Source organism: Polyergus mexicanus, unplaced genomic scaffold (assembly GCF_030449975.1).
Source record: "Polyergus mexicanus isolate NDT 795.1 unplaced genomic scaffold, iyPolMexi1.0 SCAF_4, whole genome shotgun sequence".
Classification (NCBI taxonomy): Eukaryota; Metazoa; Arthropoda; class Insecta; order Hymenoptera; family Formicidae; genus Polyergus; species Polyergus mexicanus.
In genome coordinates, this window is record NW_027223324.1 from 7,686,002 (window position 1) to 7,710,716 (window position 24,715).

General features: G+C 33.5%; 1 protein-coding gene across 1 annotated transcript in view; it reads left to right on the forward strand.

Annotated features, from left to right (window-relative positions):
* Ndf (Nucleosome-destabilizing factor) overlaps positions 1-18,624 on the forward strand; it is a 38,953-nt gene extending 20,329 nt beyond the window's left edge. The window contains exons 8-10 of the mRNA XM_070295048.1: positions 16,202-16,312; positions 16,433-16,877; positions 17,207-18,624. Coding sequence (XP_070151149.1) covers positions 16,202-16,312; positions 16,433-16,877; positions 17,207-17,406 — 756 coding nt within the window. The 3' untranslated portion in view covers positions 17,407-18,624. The remainder of the gene's footprint in view (positions 1-16,201; positions 16,313-16,432; positions 16,878-17,206) is intronic.
* Positions 18,625-24,715: the final 6,091 nt, after the last annotated feature.

The following is a 24,715-nucleotide window of genomic DNA, read 5'->3' on the forward strand; positions in this document are numbered from 1 at the left end:
TGCACGTTTTATTAATACACATTTTAATTGAGTAAATATATTCGATTAAGTTAATATTTTCTAATTTAAGATTAATAAATACAAAATTTTCCATATGTTACAGCTGCGTAATAATCTGCATAACGATATGCATTTAGAAAACGCTATTCGCTCGTGACTATCGGCTATCGCGATTCGGCTCCTATCATTTGCGAAAGATATTACATCTTTATTTGGCTGTCCAAGATTGTCCTGATTGGCCTTTGTGTAACATGATTTCACATTCTTTCGTAATATTAATATTAATATTCTTTTGAGATCCGTGTCATAATTTTGATGATTTCTGAAATGTAAAAAGTATTTTTAGATTCAATCGTTTACGATTTAAAAAAAAAAAAAAAAAAAACCACGGAATATTATTTCATTTATGTCGTTACTTACATTAAATTTTTTTTCTTCTACTATGAAAACATCAAAGAGCATTTTATAAATGCGCGTTATCTGTATCAAGACTTAAATGTATATTAATCTTGCTTTGCACTCAAGGCCGATGATGTTTGCAATGTGACCCGCACCATTTTCAAGATAAATGCTTCAATATGCGTATAATCATCTTCATCAAATATGTAGCGGCGATCTCCTAGATTAATTCGCGTTTGTGGAAGAGAATTAATGAGCAACCTTCAACCTATTCGTAACACAGAAAAGGATAGGGTCGTTTAAATTTTACGGGCTCTTCGTGTTAACACTCATTACATAATGTACAATATATCGATAACACTTTCTACAAAGCTATCGATGCTTATATCATTATAATAGATAAAGGGAGATTTTTTTTCCTATGAGTGAGTCGCTTACATGAAAAAGAATTTTATCTCAAAAAATCTGAAGCGATATGCGTTTTATGATAATATAATGCTCTCGAATCTAATAATTCGTGAGATTTTGAAACATTACCATTTTGCGAGACTTGATGTGTTTAAATATTTCGAGAGAGACCACATTCTCTATATTATCATATATTTCAAATTCTCGCATATTTTTCTTCCAATTTTGTTGATATTTTGAAAAGAAAGTGGGAAAAGACCCCTTTTTGAGATATCCGATTCCACCCACGCTAACAAATGTGCCAGCTCACTTGTCTAAACTGTCACGCACCGTTCGCCGATACGGCCTTGAACATCGACCGTCGTCGTCACCCTCGTCCTCGACGACGTACATCTTCGACTGCGCCACGATCTATAAAAGCGATCAGGTCGGGCGAGAATGGCTACCGTAAAAGCCTAGCGTAAACTCATGTCGAGTAGACATGATCGAGACGTTTTTATGACCGAGCGATGTTTTGTATATTGAAAAAGGAGAACTTGGATGCAAAGAATAAAATTACGATTATTAATTATAATATTAGTAAAATATTTATAATCCTGATTGCGATTAAAAATAGAAGCTTTCGAGAACGGTATTATCAAACGATCAGCCATTTATTTTCGATTCCGTATATAAATAATATAATTTTATTGTTATATATATATATATATATATATATATATATATATATATATTATTATACAGCATGCTTTGTATATTATACTCTATTATTTTCTTATCAAATTTATTACAACGTTGAAGTTTGTAGAAACTTTGGAGAGGAAAAGTTAACTACAAATATATTAAATAAAGAACGGGTATATATATATATATATATATATATATATATATATATATATATATATACAGGGTGCCCCATTTTAAAGGACCCACTCAAATATCTCGAAAAATGTTTCAAACAAAAGTTGTGTGGCTTCAAGGGGGCCATAAGATGGTGGCAATGATTTGACCTTGGAAAATCATTTCAAGGTCATGTGAAGGTCAACTTTTAAAATCTTAAATGGAGATCCCCATTTTTTCTTGTAGCTGACATCGAGAGCTTTCCAAAACACTATAATAAAGTATTTTTTCATTAAGTGCTTTTTGAGTTATTTTATATTTTAATCTGACATATTTTGATATAAAAAATAAAATATTTCGTAAAATATTCAGTTTTCGATAATTTTACCGTAATACTTCTATGTACAGAATAATAAGACAAATTAATTAGTGCCAAAAAAAAAACAAATAATTGTTTAAAAAAATACATTGTAAATAATTGTCTTAAAAACAATTTTTTTTTTTTATACTGTTTGATTTGTCTCATTATTCTGTACATAGAAGTATTACGGTAAGATTATCAAAAACTAAATATTTTACGAGATATTTAATTTTTTATATCAAAATATGTCAGATTAAAATATAAAATAACTCAAAAAGTACTTAATGAAAAAATACTTTATTATAGTGTTTTGGAAAGCTCTCGATGTCAGCTACAAGAATACTAAATAAAAAATGGGGGTTTCCATTTGAGATTTTAAAGTTGACCTTCACATGACCTTCGAATGATTTTCCAAGGTCAAATCATTGTCACCATCTTATGGCCCCCTTGAAGCCACACAACTTTTGTTTGAAACATTTTTCGATTTAACGCAGTGTTTCTGAGATATTTGAGTGGGTCCTTTAAAACGGGACACCCTGTATATAAGCCAAACGCAAGCTGTACACAGAAATAAAAATAAACATAATTTTAAGAAATTAATTGATAAATTGATTAGATGTGGATTATTTCAGTCCCACTTCAGGTCATCTTCGGTAACTATACAAAGCAAATTAATATACAATAAGCATAAAAGAATATAAAGTTGCATGAGAGCGGACAATGCATATAAGTGGTACATTAGAACATATTGTATATTTGGATGAACAGAAGCAAAAAATTGTATCATGCGTCAAATCCTACAATCTCACGCAAACTAAATTTTCATTTCTAACATCTGGAACCGGTAGGAGGCTCCTCATCCGGAAAGTTTGCATGAGATCGTAGGATTCGATACATGTTACGATCTCATGATATAATTTTTTGCTTCTATTTATCCAAGTATTTATATTCTAATGTATCATTTATACCTACTATTTATGCAATTTTGTATTTTTTATACTTATCGTATGTTAATTTGCTTTATACGGTTACCAAAGATAGCCCGAAGTGGGATTGAAACGTCTAAATAAATTTACCCCTCAATTAATTTCTTAAAATTATATTTATATTTATTTTTGCTTTCATGATCTTGCGCTCGGTTCTTATTATATATATATATATATATATATATATATAGAATAATCCATTCTTTGATTAATATATTTATAATACTTGTCAGAGAGCTTTATCGATTTCTATAGTTAATTACAAATTTATCAAAGAAACCGTCATTAAAATTTTATTCACTTTTATAAAAGGATATTCTTCCTAGTATAGATTGCAATTTAAATAAGATTGAAAGATCGGTCTAATGTCCAAACTAAACCGTTGCTGCAAGTCAGTCAGCTTGAGAGAACGTGATTGCATACTTTTGTTATCTAATAATAAGATTGAGTCTGGCCTCGATTGGCGAAGTTTTGTAGGTTGCGGGAAGGCCACATGAAAACTTGCTTCCACCTCCGTTCTTGCTTGCACACATCGTCGGTCATGGTCAGGGGGAGGCGGTACCAAAGGGTAGGGTCATCTGCTTTTTCGATCTGATCTCTCTATGCACACCAAGGCTTCAGCTCTTTTGAGGACATGCACTATTTAGTCACAGCTAGGTTACTCTGTAAGACGACTTTTATGAGTTTCGTATTGATCTCGTCACCGCGCCTTCGTACTTTTTCGACGCGTGCAACTAGATCATTAAAAATTACAGAAGAGATTCCATTTTGCGTCTAAGAAAAGAAACTATTCGGCGAAGAAAAAACAATTTTGCACGAAAAATATAATTCATAAAAGTAATATATTATTTTTTATTAGGCGTACAACTTTGCTTCCGCCTATAGATGGCTTTAGCGGTAAGTAGTGGTCGAAATAAATAGATCATAGACGTCATGCAATAAACTTGGGCATCTGTCAACATAACCCCATAGAAACATTAGTCGATTTGTGTCTGCATCATAAAGTTATTCTCGATTGAAAATGTCAGTTTACGAGCCAAATTCGCGTCATTTGCGGGAGGTTTTAATTTTCTGCTTCAATATGAAGAAATCTGCGGCTGAGGCTCATCGAATGCTCTCAAATACTTATGGTGAAGCCGCTATTAGTGAAAGAACGTGTCGTGAGTGGTTTCAACGCTTCAAGAACGGTGATTTTCACGTCGAAGACCGGCATAGCGGTGGAAGAGAGAAGGTTTTCGAAGATGCAGAATTGGAAGCATTACTTAATGAAGACTCGAGTCAAAGTCAAAAAAAGGGAGAAAGTAGTGGCCAGCGATGGACAATACTTTGAATCATAAATGTATAACCAGTTTTTTACAATAAAGCCTCGAATTTCGGAAAGAAAACGGCGGAAGCAAAGTTGTACACCTAATAGTTTTCTTATATTTGTTTGCACGATATTTCTTCAAATATGAAGATGAAGTATCCACCACGAATCCATATGGAATTTTAATGCAATTTCATCATTTAAACAAATCGCGAATGATCGCATAAAATAAATACCACTTTTCAACAAAAAAAAAAAAAAAAAAAAAAAAGATGTCTTTTTTCTAAATGATATGTATATATATGCATCCCCTATTTTCAAATAGTTTTTAAAAATAATTTCTAAATAATTATTATATGAGAGTTTTTTATTTATCTTGCATTAAGATCTTTCGAAATAGGAACAGCGACGATATATACGAATAGCTTAAGGAAATTATTCCCGAAAGATCGCGGCGCTATTTTTGAAAGTGTATTATATAATTCATTGAGCATCGAAAGTAGGTTTCTCCGAAAAATAAGAGAACGATTAATTTCTGCGCATGTTACATAACGACGTCGATAAGTACAATAATCATAAGATGGGAATCTTCGATGGAAAAGGATGCATTGAAAAAATCGATGGCTCTTAAAGAATCTCATAAAAATTTCATTCTTCGAGATACGATAAATCTCTGGTTGCGAGAGAATTACACGCAATGACCGCGATTGAGATGTGTCCGCTGTACTATTCGGAATGTTAAAGTTCAATTGTACTCTGAGATTTCTTTCCGTCCTCATTATTTCTGAGTGATAGATGTGGTATAAAATAATGCGCTCAGAAATTATGAAGTCGATAGAGCATGATTAATATTGGTAACCGTATGGTATATGAAATACTTCTGACAATACTCGATTTTCTTTACGAGAAATCAAATGTTTGAATATTTTTTTAATTATCACGACATATAAATATAGATGCCTGTGTAGTCTGAAAAAATTGTTTTAATTATATATGAGCTCTCATTTTAAAAAGCGCGAGTCACCGCTGGTGCAATCTTGTATCTCTATAGGCCCTGCCGGCCGTGAAAAAATATAATGTTCGTTACGTAACGCGAGCAATGCGCTAGCAAAAGAAGGGTTTCGTCTTCGTACCACAGCGGAACGACACACTTTCTTACAGGGAGAAAGAGAGAAGTCCTCGCTTTACGAATCGGGGCAATAGCGGTCGCACGCTCGGCTAGGCCGTGCGACGTATCGCGTTTCTAGTTGCATGAGTGCAACAAGGCAATGCGATTCTTGTATGAAACGAGAGAGATGAAACGACAACGGTAGAGCTTGGCTGAGTCGAGAGCGGAGCTCCCCGATCAGCTGGGAGACGCGCGACGTTGCCGTTTCACAGGCGCATGACCCCCGGCTGCTGCGCTGAACGAGTCCGCAGATCAATAGTGAGCCAATCCGGCAACGTCGCAACTACCGTCGGCTCTTTATTTAAACGTGCCGGTTGCTTGGCGTGCCGCTGTGTCGACCGCTTCCCCCGGTTTCTTCTCTCTCTCTCTCTCTCTCTTTCCTCTTGAACCCCTCCTATCGTTCTCTTTTTCGCTGAGCTCTCTCTCTCTCTCTCTCTCCGTTCTCTTGCTTCTTCGTCTCTTCTTAGTGCTCTCAGTATCGTTATCCGCCTTCGTCTTCGGCATTTTACCGATCAGACTGACATTCTCGAAAGGTTCATTTCTGATGGAATGTGTAGGTATAGTAAAATCTTGTGTGAAAAGGTTCACAACTGTCAAACAAGTTACTTTCTCTAGCTATTGTACTCGTGGCTATAAATACTTGGTATCGGATATATAAACGCGCACGTAGAGAATCAGGGCCGTAGATACTGGCAACGGCCATTGCACCCATGTGTTACTTATATTGCCAAATGAATTGTCATAGCTCGTTGTTGTATTACATGCCGTGGTAGTTAAAAATAAATATCTATTAATATCGGACATTGATATATCAGTATATATAACTATTGATGGAATTATATCAATGTATTTAAAGATATAATGTCGATAATCTGATATATATATATATATATATATATATGTTACTAATTTTGGATGTACCATTATGTATTAGATGTACAACTTTGCTTCCGCCGTTTTTTTCCGAAATTCGAGGCTTTATTGTAAAAAAACTGGTTATACATTTACAAGGCGTTTTGAAATTGCTTGTTGAGTCACTCCCAATGATTCTTTTTGACTTTGACTCGAGTCTTCATTAAGTAATGCCTCCAATTCTGCATCTTCGAAAACCTTCTCTCTTCCACCGCTATGCCGGTCTTCGACGTGAAAATCACCGTTCTTGAAGCGTTGAAACCACCCACGACACGTTCTTTCACTAATAGCGGCTTCACCATAAGTATTTGAGAGCATTCGATGAGCCTCAGCCGCGGATTTCTTCATATTGAAGCAGAAAATTAAAACCTCCCGCAAATGACGAGAATTTGACTCGTAAACTGACATTTTCAATCGAGAGTAACTTTATGATGCAGACACAAATCGACTAATGTTTCTATGGGGTTATGTTGACAGATGCCCAAGTTTATCGCATGACATCTATGATCTATTTATTTCGACCACTACTTACCGCTAAAGCCATCTATAAGAAAACGGCGGAAGCAAAGTTGTACACCTAATATTAAATACTCAATTTCAAACTTCCTTTTATGCTTTTATAAAGACGATAGAGACAGTGAAAAAATACAATTAAACTTTTCTAACTGCATACATTTTTTTGCATATATTATTTATACATATATTATTCTCTCAGAAATTGAATATATCTTGTAGATAATATTTTCTCAATTTATCGCAAAATCAAGAATGGAAAGTACCAAGGACGATTACTTCGACATTGAATCTCGACGACATTCGTTTTGCTTACTCAAGAGCCGATTGTTTACCTAGCTTTTGGTTGATAGATGATAAAATAACACCGCATGAAGGTTTCCATCTGCGGAAAAGTGAAAACAAGAAAGTGCCAAACCATTATACTTTCACGCTAACGTGATTGCTTTCGATTTCTTCATCTCCCAACAATAAAGAGGCGAACTTGCTATAAGCAAATCGACTTCGATAAAAATTCGGCTTCCTAATCTACCTGTCTACAGGATATAGTTCATAGCTTATTTTATCGAGAAAAAAAAAAGGATATTCTGTCGCAAATAATCGATTCGCTAACATGTTAATAGGATTTTTCAAATCTATAGTATAGTAAAATAAATTGCGTCTACATAATCTCGTTTTCCGAGAACCAAACTGCACTGGCTCGTTCCGCCTACAAGCATTCGCGTTGCGAATTCAAATGGCATCGGGTTTAATTTACATTACAAATTTCATTTCAAATAAATTGTATTATATAATAATACATTTATTTTTATGTTATGTAAAATATTTAAAAATATTATATTTATTGTTGACTATTTTTTTTTACACAGCCGCGATCAATCTCTCTCTGTATATTTTTTTCTACGAAATTTTACACATTTATGTGAAACCCTCGTGTTTCCAAATTTTTTATTTTTTTAACTATGAAAATTTTTTTACGTAAGTCATACATGAACATCCCGCGGCAATAAAACGGCAATTGAACGACCAACAATCGTCAATTTCATCGAATATTCCATCCTTTAGTAATTTTATCGTTTTTGTTCGTAAGGCTGTTAGTGCCGAGTCTTTGAAGCAGTTTACAGACGGCTTCCTAATTATCCCGCTGTTTAACATTCCTTGCCGCTTTTTCTTTCTTCTTGGCTACCTGGGCGTATTCCTGTCAAAGTTGGTATCAGCACTTGAATCGAATTTATTACCGGCCCAATTTCCGCTCGGATGTCTCTTGTGTCCATATGGTACCGGAAAGATCAAAAGTGTATTCTTTGCGTGGACAATGGACACTTTCGCATAATGGAACAATCGGCGAGGAGATCCGTATCTCGATATGCATAAGAAAAGCATTACTCGCGATTGTCGGCTTTTGCGTAATTTTACGTGGGTACGCGCATAATGGAATAATGTTTAATTAAATGCATGATCGCATGCGATCACGTGCGCGCGTGTGCGTTTAATTCGTATCTTTTGCCGTCAATCAAAACTGCTTCACCCACCGAATGAAACAATTTGATTATCGGCGGATCGATATTTATAAATGTAGAGAGAGACATCAATTTAAAGTTTTGACAGGACTCTCTGGCTCTTCGCGAAACAAACATTGTAACACAAAATTTTATTGCAGAATTTAATTTTTCAAATTATTCTTTTACGTGTAAAGATTTTTTGTTAGTGATTCAAGAGATAAGCACTTTTAATAAATAGATCTCTTCATTCTTCAAGCCTTTTTTATTCAAGATATTAATCGCAATAGCTGTCTATGCAACAATATCATGTTTCGGTTTCCTGGTTTATCAATTATGATTATTCTCCTTTTATTGGAAATATGTGAGTATCCCACAATTGTGATATCTCGGCGAGCTATGCCGATTGTTCCTTCACCCGAAAGAGAAAGAATAATTTATTAATCAAAAATAGATTTCTCTTAATTAAAAAAACTTAATTTTTATATTTGATCCAAGAGTTTTTCGCGTTGAGTACAATTACAATATCTTATATTATCAGAAGAACATAATTGATAATAAAAGTGTGATAAGTACAGGATATATTGAAATGTAAGATACAGGGTGTCCCATTTTAAAGGACCCACTCAAATATCTCAGAAACACTGCCTTAAATCGAAAAATGTTTCAAACAAAAGTTGTGTGGCTTCAAGGGGGCCATAAGATGGTGACAATGATTTGACCTTGGAAAATCATTTGAAGGTCATGTGAAGGTCAACTTTTAAAATCTTAAATGGAGATCCCCATTTTTTCTTGTAGCTGACATCGAGAGCTTTCCAAAACACTATAATAAAGTATTTTTTCATTAAGTGCTTTTTGAGTTATTTTATATTTTAATCTGACATATTTTGATATAAAAAATAAAATATTTCGTAAAATATTCAGTTTTCGATCATTTTACCGTAATACTTCTATGTACAGAATAATAAGACAAATTAATTAGTGCCAAAAAAAAACAAATAATTGTTTTAAAAAATACATTGTAAATAATTTTCTTAAAAACAATTTTTTTTTTATATACTAATTGATTTGTCTCATTATTCTGTACATAGAAGTATTACGGTAAGATTATCGAAAACTAAATATTTTACGAGATATTTAATTTTTTATATCAAAATATGTCAGATTAAAATATAAAATAACTCAAAAAGTACTTAATGAAAAAATACTTTATTATAGTGTTTTGGAAAGCTCTCGATGTCAGCTACAAGAATACTAAATAAAAAATGGGGGTTTCCATTTGAGATTTTAAAGTTGACCTTCACATGACCTTCGAATGATTTTCCAAGGTCAAATCATTGTCACCATCTTATGGCCCCCTTGAAGCCACACAACTTTTGTTTGAATCATTTTTCGATTTAACGCAGTGTTTCTGAGATATTTGAGTGGGTCCTTTAAAATGGGACACCCGGTATAAATCATATTAGAGTTGCGTAGGGTATTAAAATTTTAAATTTCGTAACACATATTTGCTATGTTTGCTTATGATAAGATTAATTCGATACGCAATCAAAATATTTTAACTTTGAAGATATTTTTTATGTGTTGAAAAAAAAATAAAGTAGCATAATATCTTTTATGTATATGGAAATTCGATATAGATGAATAAAGTGGCAATCTCATCGACAAATATTTTGTTTGATGAGGAATTACGTTGACAATTGCAGTGTTGCAAGTGTATAATGGATACAATGCGGGAATGGCAAATGGTATTGTTCGCTCATCGACCATTAATGCGGACGCCAAACCGTCAGCCTCAATGTTAAGCATATACAGTTATTCACCCACGTGTGTTTCGTAGGCCATACATGCGTGAGATGCGAGTCTTTTCACTTTTATATAATATTTATATAACATCTTACATGAGCTAAAATTGTTAAGAATTGTATCTCTTTTCTCTTATTTGTAATTTATATTTAAATATGATAAAGCAGATTGTAAAAGACAACATATATAAGAAATTAAAAATACACAGTAAGAAAGTAATGTACAAAGAAAACCTTGTAAGTTCATTCGCCATTAATGGTTTTATTCGATTAGTGTAACACGTGGGCATATTGAGAAGATTGGACTCATTTAAAGATATAATAATATCTATAGGTAATATCTCTCACTGCATAAACTTCGCGAAAATTAAGTCAAATCAATACAAACTGTTTTGTGAAATGTATATTAGTAAATGCACTAGTTATATAATTTAGTTTTTATTGGTGATAATTTAATTCTCTAAATATGACTTTATTGCACGCGTTTTATGTCTACAAAGTACTTTATTCAAAACTACTATTTCTTTAATGTCTTTTTTTTTATGCGCTTTTAGGATTTTATGAGTCTTTTAAAATAACAGATAGTGAAAAAACTCATACATTTTATCATTAGGGTTATCGAATTACGAGCGATTAAGCGAAAATCGACGTCATATTATGTTATCGTGACAAGAAATGGAAAGGTGTGCAGTGTGTTTGTCCTAAAAATCATTGGATTTCTTCCTTCATGGAAACCGTACAAGTTGCCCAAGTTCATTCAAGGCCGTATACATTATTGCAACTCGTCGTGACCGTCTCTTGTCTGTCAGTACTTTTTATTTATTCGATTGCCAAGTCACCTGTCGCGTACTTGTTTTTCGTATGACATTTTACGTTATGAGATTCGTGGCATTGATTCGGAAAATTAGTTTCCCCGGAATTTACGCAGTGAATATTGCGTGGTAATCGCGTTCCGATTAGCACAATTTTTTTGTACGATACGATTACGATGAATTAAAAATAAGAATTTTAATGAAGTTCAACAAGATTTAGAAAATTTTTTCCTATACCGTATACATTGATTTAATTTTTATATTTTCTACAATATATAAATTTATTTTATCTTAAAAAAGTTTTTTAATTCTTTCCCTTTGTAATTTATTTTATCTTTTTAATTTGATTTGATTGGCTATTATGCTGAACTTTCATGAATATTTAATATACATTGTCGATAAGAAAAAACTAATTTGCAATTTTCTGCGAAGGAAGAGAATAGTCTAGATTGTTAGATTCATTTGTTATTTTTTTAATGTGAAATCGAAATCGAGAATTGGTTTTCTTCTTTCGTGCAAAGACTCTTGAAAGAACGAGTTCTCAACGTTATAAATTGGATACTTTTGTTAAGGATATCGTTTTCATCAAATTAGACGAGTCTCTGTATGTGTGTGTTTCCTGCTCACGAAACCCACTTGATAGTGGAAAATATTTGTCCTCTTGAAATATTTTTGAAAGTCATGCGATAAACATCATCGCGATGTTGCCAAGCAATTGATAGATATTTTGTATGAAATACTCGCCAAGATGCTAATGATTAAACTTAATTTAGTACAAATTTCACCTTTCTGTTACAACCGAATTTTAACATTTGTACATTGATACATATGCACGTGTTTCGAAATAGATGTTGCAAATTTTAATGCCACGTTTTTGAATCAAACTATGAGAAATTAATTAATAATCGCATAGCAAAAATGGAATATACAATAACATCAGTTTTTTCATGACATTAATTTTCAAGAAATATCTTTAAGTAAACTTAAATTAAAAATGAAAATTCTATGACAAATGATTCTTTAACTTAGTTTAATTATAGTTTACAAATTGCTGACGCATCGATATATCCTCACGAAGGAAGTATCAATTTTAAATTGGTGCAACAATCTATCATTAAATTCGTTCGTTTCGAGACGCCCTGTATATTGTATTACTCGTGTACGTCGTGTGGGTGCAAATTGTAGGAAGAGAACGCTCGATTGCTTTACATTGCATGATGATACGTCATACGGAAAGAAAAGGAGAGACGGTTCTTTGACCATTAATCGCTTAGCACGATTTCTAGTTTGCTCATTCAAAGCTTCTACCATCTTCAACGCAATAGCGACAACAACGAAGGTCGTGTCGGGTCTTAAGGTGGATATACACTTAGCGAACGAACACCGAACGAACAGCGAATGCAAACGTTCGTTATTATCATTCAGCAGATATATACGCCAAAGCGAATGCGAACAGAACGTTCGATTCGCATTCGGCTCGATTCCCTCATGAGGCGGTACATCAAAGACAATTCGTGCGAGAAAAACGTTCAAAACAACGTTTCGCATTCGCTGTTCGTTCGCTAAGTGTATAACCCACCTTTAAGCGAGCGCGTAAGAAATTTTATAACGAACAAACGTTATACGAGATATCTGCAAATTTATTAATCTCGTATTATTTTGTTTGGCAATTTTAGAATATTTTGTTAATGAAATACAAGTGCGATGTTTAGAAAATATTATCAGAAATATTAGAAGAGAGAGAGAGAGACAGAGAAAAGTAAGAATATAAAATAATAATTGAAATTATAATGAAATTATTAACGAATTAAATTATTATTAATGAATTGTACATGGAATTACGCGTTATATTAAAATATTGTATTTTTAAGATCGCTGCTGAATTACAAATTACAATTTATGATTATTTTGACATTATTTATAATCAAATAATTATGCATTGTTGAATACGAAAATGCCATTATAAATTCTCTTCGGAAAACTTCGAGAATTTTATAAACGGATATCGAGTTAGAATCAAGATTCTCCTATTGGGGACAACAATCGTCAATTCTGACAAGAAAAATAATCAAAATTCTTTCGTTACTTCTATATATCATCGACAAGAAAGCGGAAGTGGGACGAACGCGAACGTTGAACGTAATTTTTGAAATAGACCGTGACGGCGGGATGTTACTTTCCGATGAGAGAAAGGAACGGAAAACTTGCTTCGTCTTAGATACAATAAAAATGGTGGACGAAACAAAATTTTGATTTTGAAAAAAGTTCGCCTATCGTTTTGCGAAATTTGTTTATTAAGATTTGTTTATCGTGCCGTACTTAATCTAGTATACATTTTATTATTATTGAATGCCATAAGCTTGCGAATTAACGCGACCTATTTTGCTTTTCGGTAACGGTTTGACGATACATATACAGGGTGGTCCTCGTAACGGTCGCCACGATTTTTAAGGCACTTACAATAATCTGACATAAAAAAGTTTCAAACAAAAGTTGTGTGGCTTCAAAGGGGCTATAAGATGGTGACAATGATTTGACCATGGAAAATCATTCGAAGGTTATGTGAAGGTCAACTTTAAAATCTTAAATAGAAACCCCCATTTTTTATTTAGCATTCTTGTAGATGACATCGAGAGCTTTCCAAAACACTATAATAAAGTATTTTTTTATTAAGTACTTTTTGAGTTATTTTATATTTTAATCTGACATATTTTTATATAAAAAATTAAATATCTCGTAAAATATTTAGTTTTTGATAATCTTACCGTAATACTTCTATGTACAGAATAATGAGACAAATCAATTAGTATAAAAAAAAATTGTTTTTAAGAAAATTATTTACAATGTATTTTTTTAAACAATTATTATTTTTTTTTTTTTGGCACTAATTAATCTGTCTTATTATTCTGTACATAGAAGTATTACGGTAAAATTATCGAAAACTGAATATTTTACGAAATATTTTATTTTTTATATCAAAATATGTCAGATTAAAATATAAAATAATTCAAAAAGTACTTAACGAAAAAACACTTTATTATAGTGTTTTGGAAAGCTCTCGATGTCAGCTACAAGAATACTAAATAAAAAATGGGGGTTTCCATTTAAGATTTTAAAGTTGACCTTCACATGACCTTCAAATGATTTTCCAAGGTCAAATAATTGTCACCATCTTATGGCCCCCTTGAAGCCACACAACTTTTGTTTGAAACTTTTTTATGTCAGATTATTGTAAGTGCCTTAAAAATCGTGGCGACCGTTACGAGGACCACCCTGTATACGTGCGCTTTGTTTCTCTTTTCCTCTCTCGTAATAACATATGCCGGATGCCCGATGAGATAAAGATTCGTAGATACGCCGCGCTGGTGCCGCGTACGTACAAGAATAAGAGTCGAGTCTCTTTATAACGTGTGTACAATAAAAATGTTTGCTTTGTCTCATCCTATAATAATGTATAATATATATAAGCTTTTTATTAAATGTGTGAAGAATAACATATTTGATACGCAATCTGCGATATTATTTGATGTATATATAACATTAAATCGTGTTTGACACATGTGATAATAATATATTTAATATACGCGGTGGATTATTAGAGTAATTAAATATTTCATTTATTTTTGAAAATACGAAGAAAATGTATAGAAATTTTTAAAAGATCTTGTAGAAATATTCTATATATAGACGATTTCTAAGAAACACGATATGAACGTAATTTACTTTTAAAAATATTTTAATAACTTTTCAGAATTATCAAGTTCATTATGACATCCAAACGGATTTTAACTTCGTGATCATTGGAATGCCATTTAAAAAAAATAACTAGATAGATAAATTAGAATCAAAATATACGAAGTTTTTAAAGTTGAGATTGTTATATCTACAGAGTGTGTACTAGAAGTATGTTTAAAATCACGTTAACATATTTTATATATATCTCCAAATTGAAGAGATATTTAAGTACATATTGTGTTTCTGATGACTCAGCTTGTATAACTCACTTGGAGATAATTTGAAGTTGAGCGTTGACTCTTTTAGAAAGTCCAGCTACAACAATATTGCTCGAATGTGTGAAAAACATATGCGAGACATTATCTTTTGTCATATCGATCGTCAAATTTGGGATAAGTTAAGGACTCTAACATCTGCGAGTGAATTTTATAAAATTCGAGGAAAACAAATTTCGCCGACATATTTTTCATCGACCTCGAGAAAGATCTAACGCGATCACAATAGCCAACCGCGTGGCGAAATAAATTCGATGTAACATGGCGAATTGCGTTTTCTCATCGACCTCGTCCTCGATAAAAAACCATGTTGGAAATCGCCTACGTAGAAAAAGTCGTGCCCTGATAGTTTACTGCCTCGCGAGAAAGTTCCAAAGCGCTCGCGTTTGAGCAACGTTGTAAACGTAAAATGGCTAATGGTCGTTTGTAATTTTCATCATGATCGAGATAAACGGAAATAGTATCGCGAATGTTTTTCCATTCAATCACGCCGTATACGTCTCGCTCGCAATATCGCTATATCCGATAGAGAAAAATCCTGGACGCGAGAATGAATCTACAATGGGTATTCGCAATCGACGTGGAGGAAATTCTTTCGAGCAACAATGGCGTCGTTTGCTGATGTGGCCAGCGTTACCGAGAACGCTTCGAGAGACGGCCCGCATGATGGAACGGAACAACGCAAATGGCGTTAGTCTCCACGCGGTGTCGCCATCTGTTGGCGATAACTAGTATTAATCGTTACTGTATCATGACTGTGTTTCACGAGAGATGGCATCGCGATATTGAATTTTATCTCGTCCCAAAACATATGCGTTATTGTATATTTATATACATATCTCTTTAATATTTGCAATTATATATATAATTCATATATATAATATTATAATATATATAATTATGATTATTAATAATTACGCATTACATACATGTATGTACACATATAATACATAAATGATATATTTGTAAAATTATAATTAAATTGTGATTAAATACTATAAAGATATTTGTATAAATAACATTGGATTCAGCTCGCAACGTGCTATAAAAATATAGGGAAAACGCTTTTATAGCGTTTTTGTAAATAAATATAAGAATTATTTTACTATATTTTACTATATTCTGGCTATAGACGATTGAAATTTCAATAAAGTTATTTTATCTATCATGTATTTTTTGCAGTGTGCAGATTTTGTGAAGGCTGGAGCACAGCAAGGTTTAACACCGTCCGATGTTGTGCTGGCAGCTGATATCACCTTCTCCTGCGTAGCTGATCCACAAGCTGCTAAGGATGTAAGTGTTCGCAAAGTTCTGCAACTCTTTAAAAATAATAATCCATCTTGTTTGATAGTTTTTATTAAACCGAAAAAAATTATGTTTATCAAGTGTGTGTTAAATAAATGCTTTTTCCAGATGGTATTTGGCAATTGCGGCGTACTGACAGAGATATCTCCCGAAAAGGGCTATGTCGAGATGACCGGTATTGACGCGGAGACATCTCAAGATATCGCCGAAGCAATAAATGGCAAGGGTGGACGTTATTTAGAAGCGCAGGTGCAAGGAAGTAAAACACAGGCGCAGGAAGGTACCTTGGTGATTCTTGCAGCTGGAGATCGGTCGCTGTTTGATGAATGTCAATCCTGCTTCGAGGCTATGGGCAAGAATAGCTTTTATCTCGGTGATGTTGGAAATGCTTCCAAAATGAATCTTGTGCTTCAACTAATGGCTGGTGTGACTCTGGCAGCTCTGGCTGAAACTATGGCGCTTGCAGATCGCGCCGGTCTCCAGCAAAAGGATGTTCTGGAAGTCTTGGAATTGACATCTTTGGCATGTCCAGCGATTCTCGACAAGGGCAAAGGTAGATAATGATTTATTTGGATCACAGTTATTTTACTTACACATTTGTATTAGTCTTCAATTGCTCCACTTTAATAATAATATGCACATTTCTAATAAATTATTCTAGTAAAAATTCCAACTCTTAAATTATTTTAATATTTCTATATAAAGAGATGGTTTTAATTTTAATAATATTTATATGATTTAATATAAATAATTTTAATAAAATATAATGATTATATATATTATATATGATATCTCAGAGTTCTCCATCAAACTGATTGAAGGTTAATAAAATATGCTTATGGAAATTGTAATTAATGTTATTTTTAATATCTTGTTTTATAGCAATCATCGAGGGCGGTTTTCCTACCCAGTTACCGCTGCGACATATGCAAAAGGACCTGAGATTGTCCCTAGGTATGAGTGATCAACTGGAGCAACCTTTACCGCTGGCTGCCGCGGCAAACGAGGTGTACAAGCATGCTAAGCGTCTCGGATATGGCGAACATGATGCTTCGGCCGTTTATATCAGGGCCAGGTTCTAACGTAGCTTAGGCGTCATGTTGTCACCGAGCTTCGCTATACCGTATTTATTGCGATACCTGACGTTATTTCCCGCCGCTAACTGAGGAAAGAGAGAAAGAGAAAGAGAGAAAGTGGGTGAGAACAGTAATTGATACTTCAACAAGATACTCGACTTAGCGTAGGTCGACGATTTAAAAATACACACGTCGTTATATTCTGTGCGTACGTTTGTAAAATTTAAAAAAACGTAAAGAACGCATTGAAAATGGAATAAAAAATGCAGTAGTGTATCACAGAAGACTTTTGTCGATGCGCGTTGAGAAGAAAAATGTTGCAAACATTTGTAAAATAATCTTAGTATTATGACTTACTATGATAATGATGATTTCAACACTAATGTAATAATATTCTTTTTTTTTCTGACGTCATAACGCAATAGTTTTCCATGTGTTTCTCGACTGAAGAAACATTTTTCTTCGCCCGCGAATAAAGGAATAGCGTCAGTTAACGATCGAACTCTCGAGTCGCGTCTCGACTTCGATTGTACGCAAGACGCCAGATCCAGTTATTTCAATTTCGAGAGATTTAGGATGTGTCGAAAATATGTGCCTTAGGATACCGATTGAAGGAAGGCGTTGTGCGAAATGCGGATTGCGTTTTGAAAGTCGCAGTTCATAATGAATGACGCATTATATCGGCGTGAGATCTTAACGACAGACAGACCGACAGACTATATGACGATGATAAGCAAAGCATTAATGACAATAGTCGCAGGGAAGTTTAGAGACAACACATAAGTTTTATGCAATTGTGAAATTTAAATTGTGATTATACAATGATTTTGGCGATACTTGGAACTATCTGCCAATCGGAACAATTGCATAACAGCAAGAGGACTGATTCTTATTTGTATATTCTCGTCTTCTTCATAATCCACATAATAATTCTAAAGAGTAACGTTAAAGAATAACTTTTAACACATTATTTTATAGATGCACTTTTATTTTGTAGATCTCGAGTTTTTATCTCGCACTCCGTACAACGAACAGTAAAAGTGCACTGTGTTATTCTAATCGTGCTACCCGTTTTTATTAATGAATTAGCAGATCAAATAATAAATTTGATAATCTGTATTACACCATATCGTACACCATATGTATACTAAAAGCTGTTATACATAAATATAAATACAAAAACAAAATATAAGCTTTTTCAGAATAAAATATCTAATATGTGTTATAAAGATAAAATAATTAATATATGTTATAATTAAATAACTTTTTTATAATATTACTATTATATACATACATACATACATATATATATATATATATATATATATATATATGTATATGTATATGTATATATGTATATATATAATCGTTCGAAATATTTTTATTATGGATTTACATTTAAATAATTTAATCATAATAGCTTTCGTGTGTGCATGAACACAGTGTAGTGCAAATGATCAAATTTGCTATATAAAGTAGTTAGTTATTTTTTTCTAGAGATATATTGGAAATATTCAGATAAAAACCATATGTGACAGTATACTACTGTCATTGAATTCCCTGCGAAAGGATCATTTTGAGGCATAATTGCAGAATTCAATTTGAATGCTAAATAAAAAAAAGATTGTATTTGTGCTTACAAAATCAGCTCACTTTTACTGACGCTGTTAATAATTAAGAAGCCAATAAATATTTTATATCTTAATTAAAATACAAAAAAATAAGATTTGTAAAAAGAACAGAGAATGTTGTTTAAAATATTACACGATTTGTATTCTCGAATCCTTTTAACATTAGCAATATTCTCTCGAAAGTGTAGCTTTGAAAGCAGCAGAAATTTAAACTTGTACACTTGCAATATTTTGTACTACATTCTATCATTCCACAGTTAAAAATTAAACCCAATCTCGTAATCAAAATCATAAATTGAACATAATAAAATTTGATTTGCTAATAAAAGATATACTATTGAATATTTGCGGATCACTTTCCTAAACCTTAATTCATTTAGTATATACGGGAGTCTCTATTTCCATAAAAGCATCGCGTGTTCGACGCACATCGACTTCTCGGAACAGTCCTTACTACGATAAGGTATCCCATTCTTTCGTACGATGCGCACGATCGTACGATCTTCGCGACGAGAGGATCCTTCTGACGACGAGGAAGGAAACGCGTGAGTGGATCGCTTCCGTTTTCCCAGGACGATCGTGTGCGATTCTCACGGGCGACATGCGACGAAGTCGAGAACGATCGGAGAGTCGCAAGTTGGCTCGCGGAGGTAGACCTCCGGTCAAGAAAAACGTACGAATTTCCTCCGACCTTTTAATGTGAAAAAAGGAGTCACCGTCGATGCTTAGAAAAACATAAAAACAAGTGAGTTTTTCCATATTGAAGTAAATATGCGTCTCATCTTTTGTCAATCATTACTTTATGCGAATCTTTTTCTTTTCTTGGGAAAGGAAGACCTTAGTAATCATTGATTTTTTTTAAGTGTTCAGAGGATGTAAAAATTAGAAAGATTGTTAAATTTTTATTCTTGATAAATATTCGAGATTTTCTTCTAAATTGTTATCTATACTATTCTTTTTTATCTTTGAATATTGAAATTGTAGATTTTATGTTTAATTGTTAATCTGTATGAAAATTATAGTTTTTTAAAAGAAAATATTTAGCGATTCTAAACATTTTATAAGGAATACGCTGAATATAAAGAAACGTTCGCATTCTTGGAAAAGAAACCTAAGCAAAGTTATTTGTATAGATTATCCGTTTCTCTCCAGGTTCATTTTCTTCTCAAAGTAATTCTTTAAATTACATGCTTATTTATCTGTAATAGATATTTCTGAAAGTCGAATGGAAAATCGTGTCGTACACTTGACAAGGTCTGAAATTTGTGCATATGAGTATGTGCGGGAAATTTCGTAGTGTATAGCTGAAATAAAAATGGCTTAGCGCCATATCACGTATGACAACATGTAATTAGACACGTACACACAATCACACAATCATATGTTAAATAAATAACACTACAATACAATGACAAAAATTGTATGAATATAACCCGCAACTGACGTGTGGTATGTATGTGTGGAGGATAGAAAAAAGATATATTAAATATTCTACAGCATAAAAAAGAATATATATACATATAATTAGTAAATATTATGTTTACTAAAAAGAAAAATGAAAATAATAATATGGGAGAAATTAGCATGAGTGCGAGAGAATGAATGAGAGTATACGTCATGCGTGTTACGTCGGTAACAGACATTATATGTTTTGTCACGGATACAATGGTTTTTGAATAAATATCTATTTGAACTATGAATTTAATATGTCCTGTCCCTGAGTGGGAATTTGTTGTTTACATCTACTTGAATTCTCTAAATTATCTGGTTTATTTATGCGTCAAATATCGTTTTTAATCTTTGCTACCTTCCCTCTTCCCCTAGCAATTAATTCAATAAATATCATTGTTAATTTAGCATGCGATTACATGCATGACATTTTTAATTTTATATGTATTCTAAATGATTATTCAAATTCTTTTCAGAAACAGAGAGATTATATAAGAAACATTGTATACAATTTTACTTTAGTGTTTCAAAAATATCTTTATTCTGTTTTATATTTCTGCCTTTTTTCTTCGATAATAATGAGAGAGAGAGAGTCCGTATGTGTATGTGTGAGTGTGTATAATTCAGAGAAACTCAAGTCTCCATCATATATTATACCTTTTCTGTTATTCATTATGCAACTTAAGTAATGAGTAAGGTTTCTTAAGCCGTTAAAATCTGAAACAATCTTTTATGCGGATTTGTTTAATTCGCACGTTTAAATTGATACATCTTGTATATGTATATGTAACCCGAGTTGGAATAGACCAGACACTCAAATATAGTCGTCGAGTAAAATTTAAATGTAGATATTAAATATAGTAATATACACATACAAATATATAAAAAGAAAACAGAATATCGATTAGTTTCGTTACGAGTTATTGAAAGAATCTAAATAGAAAATTTATTTAGAATAAATTTAGATTATTAACATTAAGAGTAATAAAAATGTTTATCGAATTTATGCTAACGTTACAGTCATTCTTGAAATCGTCTAATTTATTGAGCATCGTAATCAATGTTGTGTTTTTAATCTCAAAATTTCCAACATAATATAAATCTTTTTCTTTTAGAAAATATGCGCTCAATATTATATATTTTCAGCAAATGTCATTTAGCGTCCCAGAACAATTGCACGTGCAAGCGCTTCTATGTTCGATTAGTTTATCGAACGAAACTTTTCTTGTATATCTACTTATGTACTTTCTTATCTATTTCAAAGAAAGATATCGAATACTTTCTAGTATCAGCAAATATCGATGGCCGTAGCTCAATTTACAAGCACGCATGCGCACACGTACTCTCGATATAAAGAGCAATAAACGCCGCACGAGCGACAGTCCTATCTGTGTACGAACGGAATGGTGGGGATGACAGCCGTGACGTAGCGCGCTTGGCAGCGGAGCGGGGACGGAGGGGTGGGGAGGGGAGGCACTCACCGCCGTCAGATGACACCTGTGGCTCGACCCCCACGATCAGTCCATCCGCGACCGTACACGCGTTGCTTTACTGTGTTGTTTTTACGCGTCCTCGCTTACGCACACAAATACATATATACACGTGACGCAGTTGCGTACGCCCGTACGTTCAGTAGAGAGTGCGCGCATACGTACGCACCGATCTACGTCATAACGAACATACATACACGCGCGTACTTATCGCCCCACGCGCAATATCAATGTCAATTGTCATCGATCGATGTAGCGGTATAGAGGAGTGGAGAGCCCAGCGGAAAGAAACGGTATTTATTTCACGTATATATTATATTCTGGCGCGAGGTTCGAAACCGCTGAAGATATCGTCTAGTTCGAATTTCGGTGTCACTGGCACGCGAAAAATATGACTCTTATGTTTATCTGTGTCATTAGTAAAATTCTCTCTCCCTCTCTCTCTCTCTCTCTCTCTTTCTCCCTCTTTTGTTCGTGTATATTTATCGTTATTATTACTATTAACATAGAACATAGATAAACATTGAAATTTTCAACTTAAAGCAAAGTTTGTTTGCTCGAGAACTATTAATGATGTCATAATTCTGTCTCGTGTTGTAAGTTAAAATGAAATTAACACGAGCGTAAATACAAAAGTGGAATTAGGTTAGGCTTAATTTTCACGAATTAATTCTCGAAGCGATGCAAATTTCGCTTCGTCTGAAAATAGGTTTAACGGAGACGATAATATCGCGAATCTGTTTTTTTCTTGCGAAATGGCTTCTATTGTTGCGACTAAGCATCGGATTTTCGCGGTGTCGCGCTGATATACGGCAAGTTGACCATGTCAATTTTACGATCTCGAGACAAGTATTTTGACGAGATGAATCGTCGTGAATAAACATGAAGGTTATTTTATTAGAAATTACGTTCGCGTGGTACGGGAATTATTTTCTATTCGGAAATTTCGAATCCATTAGTTGGTTTCCATTTTCGATCTTTGCGACATTCTTTTTATACGTGTCGGAGAAGCGTGTTTCGTCGTTCTATCGTCGACAATTGACAGCTGCGGTTATCGCGAAGGCCCGAAAGCGGCCGATCATCGCGGATACGCTGTGTCGAGTCGAGGCCGATCGACGTTGTAAATCCTAGGAACAAGGTCGTCGATGTGGAGCGTTACTTTCTAGACGGCTCGACGTTTCCGACACAACCGAGAATTATCGAGGAGAATCGTTCTCACCGCGAAAATGCGCGTGTCATGCGCGTGTTGGATCTATTAGGTGTACAACTTTGCTTTCGCCGTTTTTTTCCCCGAAATTCGAGGCTTTATTGTAAAAAACTGGTTAGGCGTTTTGAAATTGCTTGTTGAGTCACTCCCAATGATCGTGCCAATTCTTTTTGACTTTGACTCGAGTCTTCATTAAGTAATGCCTCCAATTCTGCATCTTCGAAAACCTTCTCTCTTCCACCGCTATGCCGGTCTTCGACGTGAAAATCAGCGTTCTTGAAGCGTTGAAACCACACACGACACGTTCTTTCACTAATAGCGGCTTCACCATAAGTATTTGAGAGCATTCGATGAGCCTCAGCCGCAGATTTCTTCATATTGAAGCAGAAAATTAAAACCTCCCGCAAATGACGAGAATTTGGCTCGTAAACTGACATTTTCAATCGAGAATAACTTTATGATGCAGACACAAATCGACTAATGTTTCTATGGGGTTATGTTGACAGATGCCCAAGTTTATCGCATGACGTCTATGATCTATTTATTTCGACCACTACTTACCGTTAAAGCCATCTATAGGAAAACGGCGGAAGCAAATAATAAATGTCGTTGAGAATTAGCGACAATTCGTGAATGTCATTCTTGAACGGGATAATACGTGCGTTCAAACGTTTGTTCGCTAAATTATTTCCGCGATTCGACGAAGATTTACTTGAAACAATCTGAGCATGAATATATTTCTCTCCGTTGCTCTCTCTCTCTCTTTCTGAAAATTACTAGAGATTATGAAAAATCACAATATATTATAGTGATTCAGCAAATTGTTAGGCATAATATTAGTGAAAATTCTTGCGTTTGATTTACACAAATAAATATTTTAAATATCTGACGTTTCTGGAATATTCATCATTGGCATAAATGAGATGCAAAATAGAATCGATATTCTTTAAAAAATGTTTATTTAGTGAATATTAAGCCTTTAATCCCCCGAGCTTTGTATTTACAGGATGTCTAGTAAAGCGCGCACACAATGCAAGAGATAAATATTTTTATTGTGTTTAAAATAATCTTTTTTTTTTCCGGAAAAATATGGGAACTAACAAAGAATGCCTTCTATAATAATATAATAATAATCTTTATTTAACTTCGGCTTAACGCCAAGAAGTGGACTTGGTTTACACGTTTACACAATACCTATAACTCGTATAACTTCTCCTTCCAAATTTTCCTTAATAACCTTCCTTTCGCATCATGTAACACATCGTTCTACAATTTTCCCTCTACTTCATTCTCATCCTTTCCTATCTCTATAAATTATTTAGGCGGTTCTCGTATTTTCATTTTTTTATAAATAAAGCGGTTGCAATCTTAATTGAGTATAAGTATAGTATGGCGAACAGAAACTTTTGTCGTGCCGTGTTTCGAAGTTAAGTGTATGTAGATAAATGTATCACAGACTTTGTCCTCAATTATTATCGACTAATTATCACACAATATTTCCGCAAAATTTGACGCGAAGTTTTGATATTGATCGTATC